At 40.1% G+C, this 15,868-nt stretch overlaps 1 protein-coding gene across 4 annotated transcripts in view; it reads left to right on the top strand.

Moving 5' to 3' along the window:
- LOC109968758 (receptor tyrosine-protein kinase erbB-4) overlaps window positions 1-15,868 on the top strand; it is a 244,655-nt gene that overhangs the window by 105,516 nt on the left and 123,271 nt on the right. For all 4 annotated transcript variants that reach the window (XM_020615248.1, XM_020615250.1, XM_020615249.1 and 1 more), the window contains exon 2: window positions 14,645-14,796. In XM_020615248.1, the coding sequence (XP_020470904.1) occupies window positions 14,645-14,796 (152 nt within the window). The remainder of the gene's footprint in view (window positions 1-14,644; window positions 14,797-15,868) is intronic.

The following is a 15,868-nucleotide window of genomic DNA, read 5'->3' on the forward strand; positions in this document are numbered from 1 at the left end:
CTGTCTTTCTTATTCTCTCTACCACTTGGGTGCTTACTTGCACAGAAAAGACACACCTTCCTGAGAGACACACTCCCCTGTCATTTGTCAACACTGTCAGTTTGGATGGAGAGAAACTTCCCTACCTACCTACCGCCCACCCGTGGTTCTTTATGTCAGATCCCACCACAGCAGAGCAGGCAGTGCTTTAGCCCTTAGTGTCACCTCCCATATCGAGGAAAGAAGCTAGACTTAGAGTTACACCCACAGGTAATAGGAAACTGTCACATCATGGTGGACAAATGTGAAACCTTCCTTAAAAACATAGATTCAAATCTCCAGAACAGGTTTCCAGTGAAAAATATGACTAAGTAAACATAAACTTTCAAAAAAAAGACTTTGAACTCTTCTGATTGTAGCAGCTTATATTTATTTTTATCATTCTGCCATAGAATGAAAAGAATTAATTCTTGAAAAGTCAACTCAAGCGTAGTGGATTGTGATTTGTTTGCCTGCTTAAGTTTTTTCTGGCCCAGTTCTAATTATTACACAAGTTTTGATATTGCTTTTTTCAGTACATTTAAAGGACAACTAGCACTCGCGCTACATCAACAACCACAGAGCTGTAGTATTTTGTTTAGTTCTGCTGACTCAGACTTTGTCTTAGGCAAAGAGAGACAAACTATATATTCAAATAAATGTAAAATTGCTCTATATTTTTTAAAATATTGTTTTTTGCTGGGACCAAACTCTAAATGTTAATAGGTTTGGTGGCCTTTTGTGAAAAGTTATGAGGTTCATTCTTATTGTAGAACAAATAATAATATTGAAGAGAGAACCACTTTATCTCTGAAGCTACACTTCATTTAACTTCCCCTAAGAATTAAAATAGTGATGAGTTTGATTAAATAATTTCTTCATCCGAGGGATGTCTCCTTTTCACACTGATTGCCTTTACATTGTCACTAGTCTAAAGAGAGGTTGCAGTTAATTTCTTAACTTTGCCACTGAAGCATCAGAAGCAATTAAGCCTTTGAGGTCCTGCTTTGAAGTCAATTGAGGGGGAGGGGGAGGGATAAATAGGGGGAGGAAGTGGGGAAGGTCAGGTTGGCTTCATTATGACCATCCTATGTGCAGTGACTCAGAGTGTTAGACTTAATTTTTCTACAATATTACCACTTTTGTCAACATCTATGATTTTGGCTTGGTTTATCGTTGCTCATGCTGTATATACAAATACTGCAGAGAAAGAGTAAAGAGTGAGGGATAAAGGGAGAAGAATGCTTTATTCTGGGAAGTCATTTCCATGTATACAGCACTGTTACCTGTTTTTACCCAGCAAAATGGAAAAGATGGCCCAAGTAGGTATGTATGTACTCTATGTCCCACAATGTTTATCTAGTGCTGAAGTACAATCATTTACTGTGTAGAAGTAAAAGTACTCGTTGGTGATGGAAACAGTACACAACAGCCTGTGGACTGCCACTGTTGAGCTATTCAAGGCAATGAGTACCTCACTGCATCAGCTGCAAACCAAGAACACATCAGCTCGAACAGCAGTGATTCATGTAAAAAAAAAAAATCTAGCATACAGGCTCCAGTAGCTATTGGTTCCACTTCTGTTAAGAGACATTTTGATGTGATATTAAAGTGCACATTCCTCTGTAGCCATTTTAAAATCAAACCCTTATTGACTTTTGGTTTTCTGTGCCTTTGAGGATAAACATATTAGTCTTGTGTGTGTACTCTTAAAGCTGCCTGATGCTTTAGAGTGAAATCTAGTCATATTTTTTTCATTACATGGTGAGAAGAAACTGCTCAGGCAGAAATGACAAAGGAAGCAGTCAGTCAGGAAGCTTGGAAATATGTTGGTAGTCAGATGAGCACTACAAACAGCTATGGATCATTGAGTTTGAATAGATGGTTTGTTCTCTTTCACTTAGCAAAGTCTAAAAATGATTGTCTTATATTTTTTATGCTGCAATACTTTTGGACTTGGCAAGCACATGATTTTTTAAGACGAGTCAGGCAGGATCAAGGTAAACAGTTTATGAATGTGTGTGTTAAGCAGAATCTTGGTTTTGCCTGCTCTTGCTTGACTCCTCAGGTAGTACAATGATATGTCGTCATCTCTTAGCTCATGTGAGGTGGAGGGAGGAAGGGCTGGTGGAAGTATTCACAAATTCAGGAGTTCATTACCACCCCCAATGAGCAATAACCATCCCTCAGTTGGCACTGAGAGCAATAATCCACTTAATTTCATAATTATCGATTGCTTTTGATGGCCATGCTTGAAAGGTCAAGATTTTTTTCTTCTGCTCAGTTGGTGAGTGTGAAAGCAGGTTGAAAAGACTGAGTCACACAGACAGACTCTCCCACTGAGCGTCTGAGAGCCCACTGGGTGACTGGTGATGGAGACACTCACGAGGAGCACCGTGGAGTTCACGTCTACCGAACTCCCATCACCAGAACAACAGAAATCACTCATACATACACAATCACAATGTACAATACAGGTCAAGCACTTTCTTACCATACAGTAACACACGGACACCCCTAAAGCAGTCACAAAGGCTTTTCATTTAACACAAATTATGTGCAAATAATTATCTAATCACACACCCACAGTTAAAAACACATACAAGGACAAACATTTTACTGTTTGTTACAGCAGCCTTTGTCTGCATTTTCATCTCAGTTGCACTGGCTGCTGCCTCACTTATTGCTCTATGACCTTGGTGTGTTTTTCCACATCTTTTGCTCTTTTTGTTCATCTTTTTTTCTTGGGTTTTTCCTCACTTCTCACTGTCCATTTGTCTTCCATCTACTGTCTGTGGATGGAAGACAAATGCATTTTAATGAAGAGCTCTCTTAGAAGACAAAGAAGCAATTTTTGATTATTGATTCTGGTTTTGTGCTGTACTTCTGATGCTGTCCTCTAGGGTGGCTCTTGAGAAATGTATGAATAATTCAAGCCTGTTTACTCTATTAATGAATCAAAATGTACCCAGATTAAGATCCTTTTAGTGATTTTCTTTCTTAATACCTACATGAAACAGTCACAAAAGCAAAAAGCAAATGAGAGGCTTGAGCAGCAGATAAATCCAAAACAAGAGTGATAACTACAGCCAAAAGGAAAATTATGCCACTAACACAAACTACCCCATGTTCTGTCCTTACCCACAATCATGCCCTCCCATCCCTCCTCACCCTATCATACCCACAATTCCTGACTCATCAGACACTGTCGTCATGTACCCTCCATCGGCAGCACACGGGGCTAAATTATTGGCCCCTTTTTAATAAGGCTATGGATTGTTTGAGGAATGGCACTGGCACTGCTGTTGATTATATCGAAAGCCTGTTGTTTTATGTCCTGCGATTGTCAGATTTTTGCTATTTACATCCCTCAACTCCTGCACCTCGGTGAATGGTTATTGATTTTTGCCAAAGATGAATGGGAGGGGCTGTGCTGAATTAAAAACAAAAAGACAAAAAGGTGGTGAGAGCAGGAGAGGGATGGGAGTGGAGGAGAAATTGGGAAGTGTTGTGTGGTAAAGACAGACAAGCTAAAAGGAGATGAGGAAGAGCTGAGAAATTAGATGAAAACCAGACGCTGACTGGGTTCATGATCTGTATGTTCAAAGCAATATCACAAACTGCACCACACGCTTTACTTGGATGAATTTAATAGCAACTTCAGTGCTTCAGTTGTGCATTCATTTTGGTCTGCTCTGTAAACAAAATACTTCCATATTTCACTCCTGGCACTGGTTTTTCAAGCAATTTTTTGACAGTCTGGGATGCAGTTCAAGACATGGCGGACTGTTTGATGCTGTTGCCATGTTTTCGGCCGATTGTCTCCATTGAATTTTGCGCCTACAGCTACAATCCATGGTCAAGAGCCAGACTGTAGACAGTCTGTTCCAAGCCTTCATCATATTCTTTAAAAAAGAAAAGAAAAAAACAGGTATCCTGGCAAAAATAAACTCGCAACAAAGTTAGTTATTGTTTCTGCTGTATTAGACAATCTTATTTAGCAGATAAGTGTTTTCTAAGTTGTCTTTAAGTTGTAGCTGTTCACATTTCTGCTGTTTGATTATTTTCCTGATTTCTCTTCCAGAGACGTGTATGACAGATTATTTTGTGCTGGATGACTTTCTTTATTACTGCGGAACATTTAAGCAACATGAAAACTTCAGTGCTGTGAATATGGATATGTATGTGAACCACTGTGTCGGGTGTGAAAACAAAACCAGGAGTAAAACTAAACCCAAGTGCTAGAGATTTGGGCGACAACTGCAACTGGAGGTGAAGCATAGTAGTTTACATTCAATCACAGTAATCAGTAGTGAAAATAATCCTTTGTCACAATTGTGTCATGACAAAGGTAGAGAGCCAAGCTATGAAGCGTTGGGAAGAGGAGGGAGAAAGATGTCTTTAATATTTGAAAGGAGATTGAGAAGTGAGGATAGGAGGACAAGTGGAGAGGCAGACCTTGAACAACAGACTAAGGACTAGAGTAAGTTAGGAGAAAGAAAGATGTCAAAAAAAATTGCCAGAAAAGTGAGGATGGGGAAAATCTGAATAAATGGTTTTTGTTTTTGTTTTTTTTTTAATGGGAAGGAGAATGGAAGAAAAGGAGCGTTAAAAATCATGACAGGAGTGGAATGAGGAGGTGGGCAGATGGAGGAGGGGTGGCCGGTGACTGAGCTGGTCACTGATAGATGAATGACATTTTGGATTCTCTCAGCAATAAAGGGTCTCCCCAGACACAGGCTGTCTGGGTTTAGATAGAGGCCGTCACAGTGAAGGGCTCATTTGCCTTTCAGTTGCTCATTACATCCAGCCCAAACTTATTTCCTCCTCTGGGAAGCCAGTTCCCCAAGTCCTCTGAATGTTAGTGTGTGTGTTGACATGTGAGTCCTTGCATGTGTACTCACATAAAGTACAGGATGTTTTTGCATGTGCGATAATGCTTTTGTGTGTGTGTGTGTTATGTGTTTACATATTGTGGATGAAATGACAGCACGGACAGTATCCGCCGTGCATTTTATGTGTGTGTGTGTTGAATTATCTCTTTGGCATGTTGTCTTTGGGACACACCATTTCACTTTGTACACAATTTGAAGGCAACTGTTTTGTTTGGAATAGCTCAAGCTGGTGAATCTTGTGCAACATGGATGCACACACAAGTTATAGTGTAATTTATAAAAGGAGAATGAAGCTAAACCAACTTGAATGAGCACAAATAAGCACACACCCACACACACTCCATATTTACAGCAAAGGTGTATCTTTCTTAGCTCCAATATTGAAATGCACATAAATGTTCTTGAACCTTCCTTCATAATCATTTTTCCCATATGGTTCCTACTGATATCCTGCTTGGAGCCAACTCACTGGAAGTGGCACACACACATATACAAATATGCACATGATCATAGGCAGCCCTTCTGTGCTACATTGACTACAAACCTCATTTCCCCACAAAGAGAAGCCATGGGCTGAAAATGGGCTGGGATGGGTCATTAAATCTGTGTCTGACACACACACACAGTTATATCTGTTTACACACACACACACACACACACAGTTATATCTGTTTTACAAATGACCCTCACCCACCCACCTAGCAGGTGGCAGGTGATATTCAAGTGCCCGCTGAGAAATGATTGGCCTTTTGACGTAGGAGGTCCGGTGTTTTGTTTGTGTTGTACAAATCTATATGTGCATTGGTGAGTCTTGACTATAATGCCTTTAGGTGCATTTATGGTGTGTGTGTGTGTGTGTGTGTGTGTGTGTGTGTGTGTGTGTGTGGAAGAGTGGGAAAAAGAAAAGAGATAAAAATGGTTTAGATGGAGGTGAGATAAAAGAACAAGAGAGGGAGTGAAAGAAAAGAACAGCAAAAGATGCAGGAAGGATAAGTTGAAGAAGAAGAGGTAAAGGAGAAGAAGATGGAGAAGGAGAAAAAAGGAGTTGCAAAAATCAGAGAAGGACAAGGTAGAGGTGAGAGGAGGAGCTGCAGGGGGGGCAGTCGGTGAGCATGAAGGGGAAGAGACCCTGCCGCGAGATGATTGATGGCTCTGAACCCCTGTTGGCCCCAGGCAGCTGCCCAGAGCAATCGGGGGATAGTTTAAAGTTAAACCCATGGGGATGTGGGTACGTCATAATCAGCAAAAAATAATGGCAATTATGGCGGCCTTGTTTCTGTCATGCAGGACACTTTACACAGAATGTCAAGTTCCTCCTACCCACCTTCATTGTATCTTCTATTATGTGCAGGTGATGTCTAATATTTGAAACATTTAAAAAATGCTTTCAAATTATCTAAAAAGTGCAATTTCCACTGGGGATTAGGAACTTGCCAACCCCGGCTTTTAGATGTTAAAACAATATCCTTTGTCCACTTCTCCTTCACAGTTCCGGCTTGATTTACTCATTCAACACTTTCTAAACAGTGTCCCCTTGTAGTCCAGTTGCCAAGAGAGAAGCTCTGAGCTGATAAACTGCTGCTCTCATTTAAGTTGGTTGTTAGTGTGCACTCAAAGGAATAGACTTTATGAGGATGAATGAGGCATTATTGGACTTTATTTCCCCTGGGTTTTGGCTTTCAGGCAGCAGTTCTACAGTATATACACCACAAATCTATTAAAATGTACTAAAAAGCACATAAACATCATACATTTGAGATTCATTATAACTACCTGTAAAAGTTTTATCATTCTTTTACCCAAGGTCAACCTGCTACCCTTTAAAACCAGGGTTTAATTTGTGCTATCAGTCATTTTGTGAGAGTAGTTTTTTTTTGTTTTTTTGGGGGGCGGGGAAGCAGCAATGTGGAAACAGAGCTCATAAGATGTGCAGCTGCCTTGTCAGCACCACCTCAGGACTGTGTGTGTGGCTTCTGAGCAGCAGAGGAAACGTGGAGGATGAGGATGATGGGTGATGAAGGCTGGTGGGCCCAGCAATAATGTCCACCGTTGATGTGGGAGTGTCAGCTAAGGCGCAGGCGAAGTTTCAGCCTCACACAGTGCATCTGTGATTTTGTGTGTTTGTCTATACAGAGTTCTGTATGTTTCAACATCATAGTTGTCCTCTGAGTATTTTTAAAATGTTCATTAAAACTACGGCTCCTTGTTTGGCATCTTTGCCAGTTTTTACCCCAGCACATTTTAAAGAATCAGAAGGTTTTAACTTCACATAAAGATGTGTTTCCTGCAGTCAGACACTACTTACACCAGAGAACGGTGACTGAGTTCCTCTTGTGTTGTCACCATGCTTCTAGTAACAAACTGAATCAAATAATGGGATGCAAATGTGAGTTTTGTGTCCTAGTGGTAAGATAAATACCATACAACCACAGCCTCCCTGGGTTGAATCTGAGGCAAACGTTTGTTGCCTTACATTTCATTTGTGTAATCCCAGTGTTTCTTGCCAAGCTCAACTTTAAATAAAAGCATAAAAAGTAGTTCATAACGGGGAGAAAATTTGAAAGAGCTGGTGATTATGCTCCATGCAGCATCCCCCATAATCACTCAGTTAATTAATTCCTTGATCAGTAGAAAATCTGTAACCAAAAATATAAATCTCAGTTGTGTGGAAATATCTTTAAAGCCAAAATGCTAAGAAATGTTGGGTTCCGACTTCAAAGATATGAGCATTTGCTCTTCATTTAATCTTCTACAGTACAGCAGGAACAATTAGCCTGTAAATCACTTTGACAATCAACATGAAATTGATGGGAAATCAATTTGATGATACATCAGTCATTTTGGAGCCAAAATGCCAAACATATGTTGGTTCTGGCTGAAAAAAAAAGATAAAGGAAGACCTGACTTTGGACTCAGGAACATTCTTCTTTATTTTTGGACAGTTTATACACAAAATAACTAATCAATTAATCAAGAATAAATTCATGAGTTTAGTTAATATTGAAAGTATTTGTTTGTGGCAACCCTAAATTAAATATGTTTGGATTTAGATGGGTTATATAAAACACACATTTTGCTTTGGGCTTTGGCTGATTCACATGTTATAGGCACATACTTTTTTACCCTACACCAGAAGATTAACCAATTAAAAATTAGACATTTATCTTCTTCTCTTGTTTTTCACTATTTTCCAACAAACCCTGCTAAGAAAGGGGTGCTTAATAACTCTTCCTTGTGATTCCAGTCTAATCAATAGTTATAAACTTCAGTGAATTTGAAATGACCACAAAGGTGACTGAGAGAGCAGCAAATGTGATTTTCTGAGTGTGAGGTCACGTTTCAGAGCCGAAGTGCAGGAAAAACAAAAATGTAGCTATGGTTTAAAAATGTTTTACCTTGGGCGAAGTTGTTTGTTTTGACTTTTATTGATCAGGCAGTCCTGAAGCAGTAGGAATAAAGCTGAATAAAATTGTAAAAATTGAGTGGCGTTCCTGTTCAAAAGCATAAAGGATCATGTTGTTATGTGTGTCCTTACCCTGCTGTGCTTGTCTGTGATCTTCTATTTAGTCCAGAAGCACTGCAGTTCTGGAGAGATTTGTGCCATTCTTTTGCCACTTCAAACCCACACAAAAATCCATGAAGTGCATATTTCAAAATTAGTTTTCCTGCTTTCACAAGTCTCCTATTATTTCCCATCATTTATATGACCATTAGATTAACTGTTAATAAGCACCCTCGTATAGTAAATCCACAGCAGGGTTTACTACAGACTCCTGAAATTGATAGCTCCAGACTTTATATCATGCACAATTTATCAGGCAGACACTTATTTTTCTTGCAGCTTGAGGAGCACATATGCTTACAAAGTGTGAGTTTACTTAATTGGAACTGGGAAAGCAAATGGTAGATGCAATGTGTCTTCTGGAGTCTCTCTGTGTTACAAATACATCACTTTCCAGTGAACAGAGCCGTGGCCTTGTGCCAGAGCTTTGAACCTGTTCTGTTTTGCTTATGTCATGTTCATGTCACTGTTGACCCCTGAAGCTGCAGCACCACCCACTCAATCTTTACGGCTCAAAACCTAATTTTTGCTTCTATTTATGGTCAATATTTTGTTCCCAGTAGCCATTCATTGTATATAATAATTAGTAATTACTGTACTGTATCCCCCTGTTTAGTAGCTTTTTCACCAATCCTGCACCAGATTTCCTACTTAAGCAGGAGAGTTCACTGGAAAACAATTCCTTCCACATTGTTTGCTTTTCACTCTTTACACCCTGTCAGAGATGTATTAGGTTACTATAAATGCAAATGAACATAGGGTCAGAAAAGGAGAGAGAAGACGTTAAGACAGCAGGAGATGATCTAAAACTGTAACATGAGAACATGATAAGAGAGCAGACACAGCAAGAATAAAAGCCAAAGAAGAGACAGCAATGTGAGGGAGAAGAGATGAAGTGAGAAATGAGAAGCATGGCTCAATATGTCAGTGAAAATAAGTGAGGCAGTAACTCTCTGTCTTCATCTCTCACTTCATGGATGGATCAGAAATGGGCTATAGCCAAGACCAGTGTGCACACATGCCCACACAGTCATGCAGACATTACTCTGCTTGTACCTGTCCTGCATTAGTCACTACAGTTTGGCTGCATCATTATTGTTGAGCTCGATTGTCTGTTACAGATCGAATAGTGTAAAGCAGGATTAAACTATAATGAAGGGGGATTACATTTTCAAAAATAAAAACAAAGGAAAATGCAGCAGTGAAACTGGGTCTTGCAGCTAATAACTTTTTTATTGTATGTGCTCAAACACATGCCTGCGCACACACACTCACACAAGCCTCTTGGAGTGAACACATATGTACATTGACAAATGTGCTCCGTCTGTTAAAAAATAAAAAAAAATAAAAAACACAAAAAAGGTCCACCAAATCACCCGTGCCTGCAAGGGCTGCCAGGTCATTATTAGTCTCTCCTTTGTTATCACTCATTATGTGTTAGTTATAAGGACACGGACGTCAGAGTGAACGAGAACAGTGGCATAAAGACACACTGGAGTTTAATATCTGCCCTGCTGCACCTAGACATGACTGGACTGTGTGATGTGCTTGCCAGGCATTCTAGGTTGATACATGCTTCATATCATATCTGATCCTGACAGCAGTGCAGTGATATTCCCTCCTAAGTTTTTGAGCTAGCCTTGCCTTTCTAACCAATCAGAGAAGGCTAAGGTCAGCGGTAGGAGCTCACATCTAGCAGTCAGTATATGAACACACATCTGGTCTCCTGCTTCTCTTGCACCAGGGCTTCAAGCTAGTGTTAGCTGCTGGAAGCCATCACTGACCAACTCACACACTAGCAAGCCCCCTGTTCCAGCATTAGCCGAGAGGGAGAACGTAGATGTAGGTGAAGCGCTGAGCGGAGCAGGGAGAGGTAGAGCGGTTTGTCTTTGAGTCTCTACCTTTAATGTAAAATTAAAATTGAGAACAACTCTGACAGCTTGAATAAATGTGATCTGTGATGCATGACAAGGTGTCCTGACATATGAACATACTGTAGTATAGTGCAGTTTAAGCTCACAGTATTCAAACTTGGATAAGGTCAGAGAAGCTTTACCTTAATGGTTAAAGAATTCAAGGCTACTGTGCCAAAAAAAAAGGTGCAAACATAAGACTCACAGGATAATGTTGTGAATCTCATGAGCTGCCTCACCTGTCTTTGTCTGCAACATCTGTAGAGATGCCCCCTATTGTCCAAACTGACAGATATCTGCTCCCCTACCACAGACAGGCACAGACAGGCATATACACACACACACACACACACACACACACACACACAGGAGCTGTCAAGTGGACATGGCCATGTGTCACTCGATGCGTTAAGGGGGAAAAAGCAACAGCTCAATACTTACACTGTCCACTGCTGAGCCTGCGAGAAAAAAAAGAATGGAGTAGAGAAAGAGGGCAGAGACAGAGAAGGATGGCTAAAGGCAGAGAAAAAGAAATTAGGAAAAGAGAGAGAAAGAGGTAGAGCAGATGAATCTAGACATTTTCAAAATGAGCCCAGAGAAAAGAGCATTTACAGTAGAGTGTGTCCATATGAATACTAATGCTCCCGGATGTTATTACTCACAAATACAAGATCATGTCTCTCTCTTACAGTTCTTTTTTCTGTGCCTGCCTTTACCTTGCTTACTCACCCTAAATAAGTGCCATTTCTCTGTGTGTGTGTGTGCGCAGCTGGCTGTTATTGGCTTTTGAGAGTTGTTTTCCCCTCACATTTCACCTCTCCCCTCTGATCTTACACACACACATGTCTGCAAGTAGGCTTCAGTATCAGGTTATTACAGATGCTTGCTAACCTTTCATCTCTCCACACACACACACTGAAAAAACTATCACAGACCAACTTTAGATCTTCTTTTGAGCTTGTAGCTGCTCTTAAATCATTTCATGCAATAACTTATCTGTGTGTGGTCAGCAAATCGCGTTTATCACTACAACTCATCACTGCCATTCTGTCCTACATAGCCTGTATTCACAGCAGTATGGAGGATCACTGTGAGGATCGGCGCGTGAAGCTGCCAAAAATGTTGTGGCGAACCCCATTAAAGTATGTGGTATAGTAGTTAAGGTAAATATGATAACTAAAAACAAATTGAAGTATGGATGGGTAAAGAAACAAATATTGGCTTTTGGACAACGCACATATGAGTTGATAATACAGTCCGTGGTCAGAGTCAGCAAACACATACATCCAAGGGAATCCAAAGTTCGTAGTCCACAAGAGAAGTCTGATAATTCATACACAGGGCAGCAGTCCGACAGAAGAGGGCAAGACAAAACAGAATTATCAACGTATACAATCCAGGTCAAAACACAAAATACCAAAACCAAAAACCACTGGAGAGTCAGAGCTGGAGTCTAGAACAATCTGGCAGGGGAATGGTGGGGGAAGGCTGCTTATAATGCGGTGAAAACAGGTGTAAACAATAAGGAGCAGGTGAAACGAATGTGGGCGATGATGAAAGTAAAAAGACTGAAACTGTGGTGAAGCAAAATGGGAAGTAATGTCAAAATAAAAGCACAACAGGATCAATGGAACCGAATCATGACAATCACGGCAGAGCAAGCATGCTCATCTTTGCTGGACCAGTGATCCATAAAGCAGTATGGGAGTTTATGAGCTTTCAGTGTTGTTCAGTATATGGGCACCTTCAGCTCTTCAGTAGTCCACTGTTCTCGTTTTTCTCTTTTTGTTATTTTATGAAATTCTTGCACTTGGATGTGGAGAGTATCAACTTTGGCTTCTGAAAAATGTACATCATGTTTGAATAAAGGTCATAATAACAGGTGAAATACAAATGGATGATGCTAATAGACACCATTCATTAGCACTTGCACCAAAAACATCTGATTTAATCTTAGATAAAACCATTGTAATTTCCCAAAGCCCAAAGTAACATCTTGTACAGGAATTCCTTGTTTTGTTTTGTTTTGTTTTTAACAGCCCAGAACCCCCAAAGATATTCAGCTGTAGAAATCTAAGAAAACTACTGTTACATACTGTAAAGTATGTGGTATAGTAGTTAAGGTAAATATGATAACTAAAAACAAATTGAAGTATGGATGGGTAAAGAAACAAATATTGGCTTTTGGAAGGTGTAACCCAAAGTGATGACAAGATTTGTTGGTTTATTCCTGTAAAGGAAAGTCAGGGACATCATTTAAAGTCTCTAAAGCAAATGGATGATGCTTTTTATAAAGTTTCAACACATTTAGGAAAAGTATGTGATGGAGACAAGAAGTGATGTGATGGTAATAATGGCTATGTTTGTCAGACCAACGTAGTTGACAGTTGCTGGCAAAAATGATATTCAAAGTTGAACCACTGACAAACTGTGCCTATACACACACACACACACACACACACACACACCATCTTACCAACCACCATTCATGCCTCTGGTAATGTTGCAGTGGTGCCAGCTGAACAGAGCAGATGGTCACAGGACTGAGGCTGGGGATGCCGACTGACGGGTGGAAAGGCTGCCAGGGGTGGACAGGGTGCTTGATTGGTGTGGAAAGAGGAGGAACCAAATACAGTGGTAGCCACCGCATTAGTCAATTGTCATGCAGCTGTCATTAGCACTGCAGATAAACACAGTCATTTTTTAAATATAAGTTTTTACTAGACTTGCGGAGAAGATAAATAATTACTTATTGTAAGTTAAAAAAAAAAAGTACCATGTGTCACCCATGTCCTCTTTTGCACTGTTGTTTGTAGCATTGGAGAAATTCTCTTGGCTTTTTATTATTTTTCAGATGCATTTAACAATTGCTTTGTAGAGGCGATGTAATCCTCTTCATTTCTTATTCCACTAGCATAATGTATACAATGCTGTGACTGTCTGACTTCAGGCCTACTGTACGGTACAAATTCCTCTATTTGGCTTTGTTGAACAACACTATTAGTAATTTGCGTTGCTTTCCAAAGCTTCCAAAGGCTGAAATAACAAGTGTACCTCAGTATACTGAACGTACGCTGTATTTGTACATGTCAAGCGTGAATTGGTAAAAGCATGTTTGCCAGATGATGTTGGAAGCTGTCAGAGATATGATAGTCAGGTTTTGGTGATTGTGTGTGTGCCTCCACTTTCATGGTTCTGTTTGTGTGTGTGGCTGAAACCACAGACAAAGCTTATCTGTTCTAACTTGCCTGGCCTTCACACACATCAATGGTTTTTACTTGCTATAATATCTTCAAAGTGTTGTGATTTTGTCAGCCAAGTAAAGTCTCCAAGTGAGACCCTTTGTAAAGGTCAACCAAGGCAATTTGAATATCTTTGATTAAACGGTGTGCCGGTGCCAGACCCAGACTGTAGGTCACTGCCTCAGAGAAATGATATCCACCGCCTCTCACCCACTTGTTCCTCCCTGAATCTCAACTCTTGCAGCTCCCTCATTGTCAAGGGTCATGCCTGTCGCACTCTGAACTCTTTTCAACAATTTAGGTAATCTCCTGACCCCCTCTTTCAGAGCCACTATTCCCTTTGTTCTTCAATCCCTCCTTCACATTTCTCTCTCTCTCTCTCTCTCTGTCTGTCTGGGTCTCATATTCACACGTCACATAGTTTTACTGCTAAAAACTCCAGTCCTGAATGTTTTTGATCTTTTCTGCCCTTTTTCTTGCATTCTCAATTCATTATCTCACTGTTTCTAACACTTCTCAGAGTCTCTGCTATACAGCAGGCATTGGACCATGCATCTGCAGAGCACTGTTGTAGTCAAAGAATTATATTTTGCTAAACTACCCTTCATAGAAAACCTCTGGGGAAAAGAAATATATCACATTTAACTTTTTTTCCCCTGAAAAATACAATTTAACTTACAGTATCTAGATTAACTGGCTGGCAGATGTATTAAGCTGTTACAGTATGAAAGCTGACTGTATGTGATCAAGCCAGCTAGCTTGGTGACATTTAAACATAACTACCATTGTCATGAGCGGCTGAAAAACATACATTTTACTGTACTTTTCCTTCATGTTTCACCAAAGTGCTCTCCTTGCATTTTAATATTTTTCTTTTTTAACTTTATAATGTGTGGATCTTTGGCACAGGCCACTAATGTTTACCCCGGATTTTTGACTGTGTCATCATATTTTAATGTGCTAAATCACTCCATCAAATTGCCCCTATAGTGACACTTTTTTTTCTGTCTCTAGTTTGCCCTGGCACAGAGAACAAGTTGAGCACTCTGTCTGACCTGGACCAGCAGTACCGCACTCTGAAGAAGCTATATGAGAATTGTGAAGTTGTCATGGGCAATTTGGAGATTACCAGCATTGATCGAAACCGCAACCTCTCCTTCCTCAAGGTATGAACATATCTCTGGTTTATTTTCTAAAGAAGATGTTTACAACAGCATATGAGACGATAATGTCATGAATACAGCGGGTGTTGAGACTGAGTGTGTTGAAACGCAAAGGGGTCTGTGGTCCAAATTTGAGACTGAATATCAGTGAGTGCTTGTGATAACTGTGATAACATGGTAATCAACATTGTTCTTATCATGGGCATCCACAATCCAATCATCCCCTATTGCGTGATTTGTCAATGCAGCGTCTTGGTGGATGATGTCACCTTGTGGTGCAGACAACGTTATACCAGATCCAATGGTTTTACAACATGGGGCTGTATCATTTTGCCAATGCCCCCCTGCTGTGCCGGTGTGCGGTGAACGCAGTCCCCTATAGAAATGAATGGGTAGGACTGTGTTTTTTTTACAGCTTTGAAGCTCAGTCTGAATGTAGCTGAAGAAAGAAACAAGCACAGTTGCAATGTTTCAGTACCATACATAGCGAGAGACAGCGATAATAGATAGTTATAGAGATGTAGGTTTTCTATGTATTGCTAATGTATTCACCATTTTCAACATAGTAAACACTCAGCATTTCATGCTTACTAAGGTAAACAGTCTATCATGAGATTTCAGATGCTCAAAATCAGCTCTGATGCAATGCAGTGTTCAGAATTCAGACACGCAAACACACAAAGGCCATAAAAAGATGGAGAGGCTCAGTTGTTTCATTACCATGGACAGAGACACAGGAAATGGTTTGAATGTTTCAGCACCATGAACAGAGACACAGGAAATGGTTTGAATGTTTCAGCACTGTGGACAGAGACACAGGAAATGGTTTGAATGTTTCAGCACCGTGAACAGAGACACAGGAAATGGTTTGAATGTTTCAGCACCATGGACAGAGACACATAGGTCTCAATTGTTTCAGCACCTTGAATAGAGATACAAAAAGAAACAACCACATAGATTCAAAGCACATTTAATATTGTTTTTCTCTTTTGCTTTCACCCTGTATGAGAAGCAGCCAGCGTAACTACAATATACATATCTAATGTATTATTTTTTTAGCTGATGTTGCAGGAGT

Source organism: Monopterus albus, unplaced genomic scaffold (assembly GCF_001952655.1).
Source record: "Monopterus albus unplaced genomic scaffold, M_albus_1.0 scaffold161.1, whole genome shotgun sequence".
Lineage (NCBI taxonomy): Eukaryota > Metazoa > Chordata > Actinopteri > Synbranchiformes > Synbranchidae > Monopterus > Monopterus albus.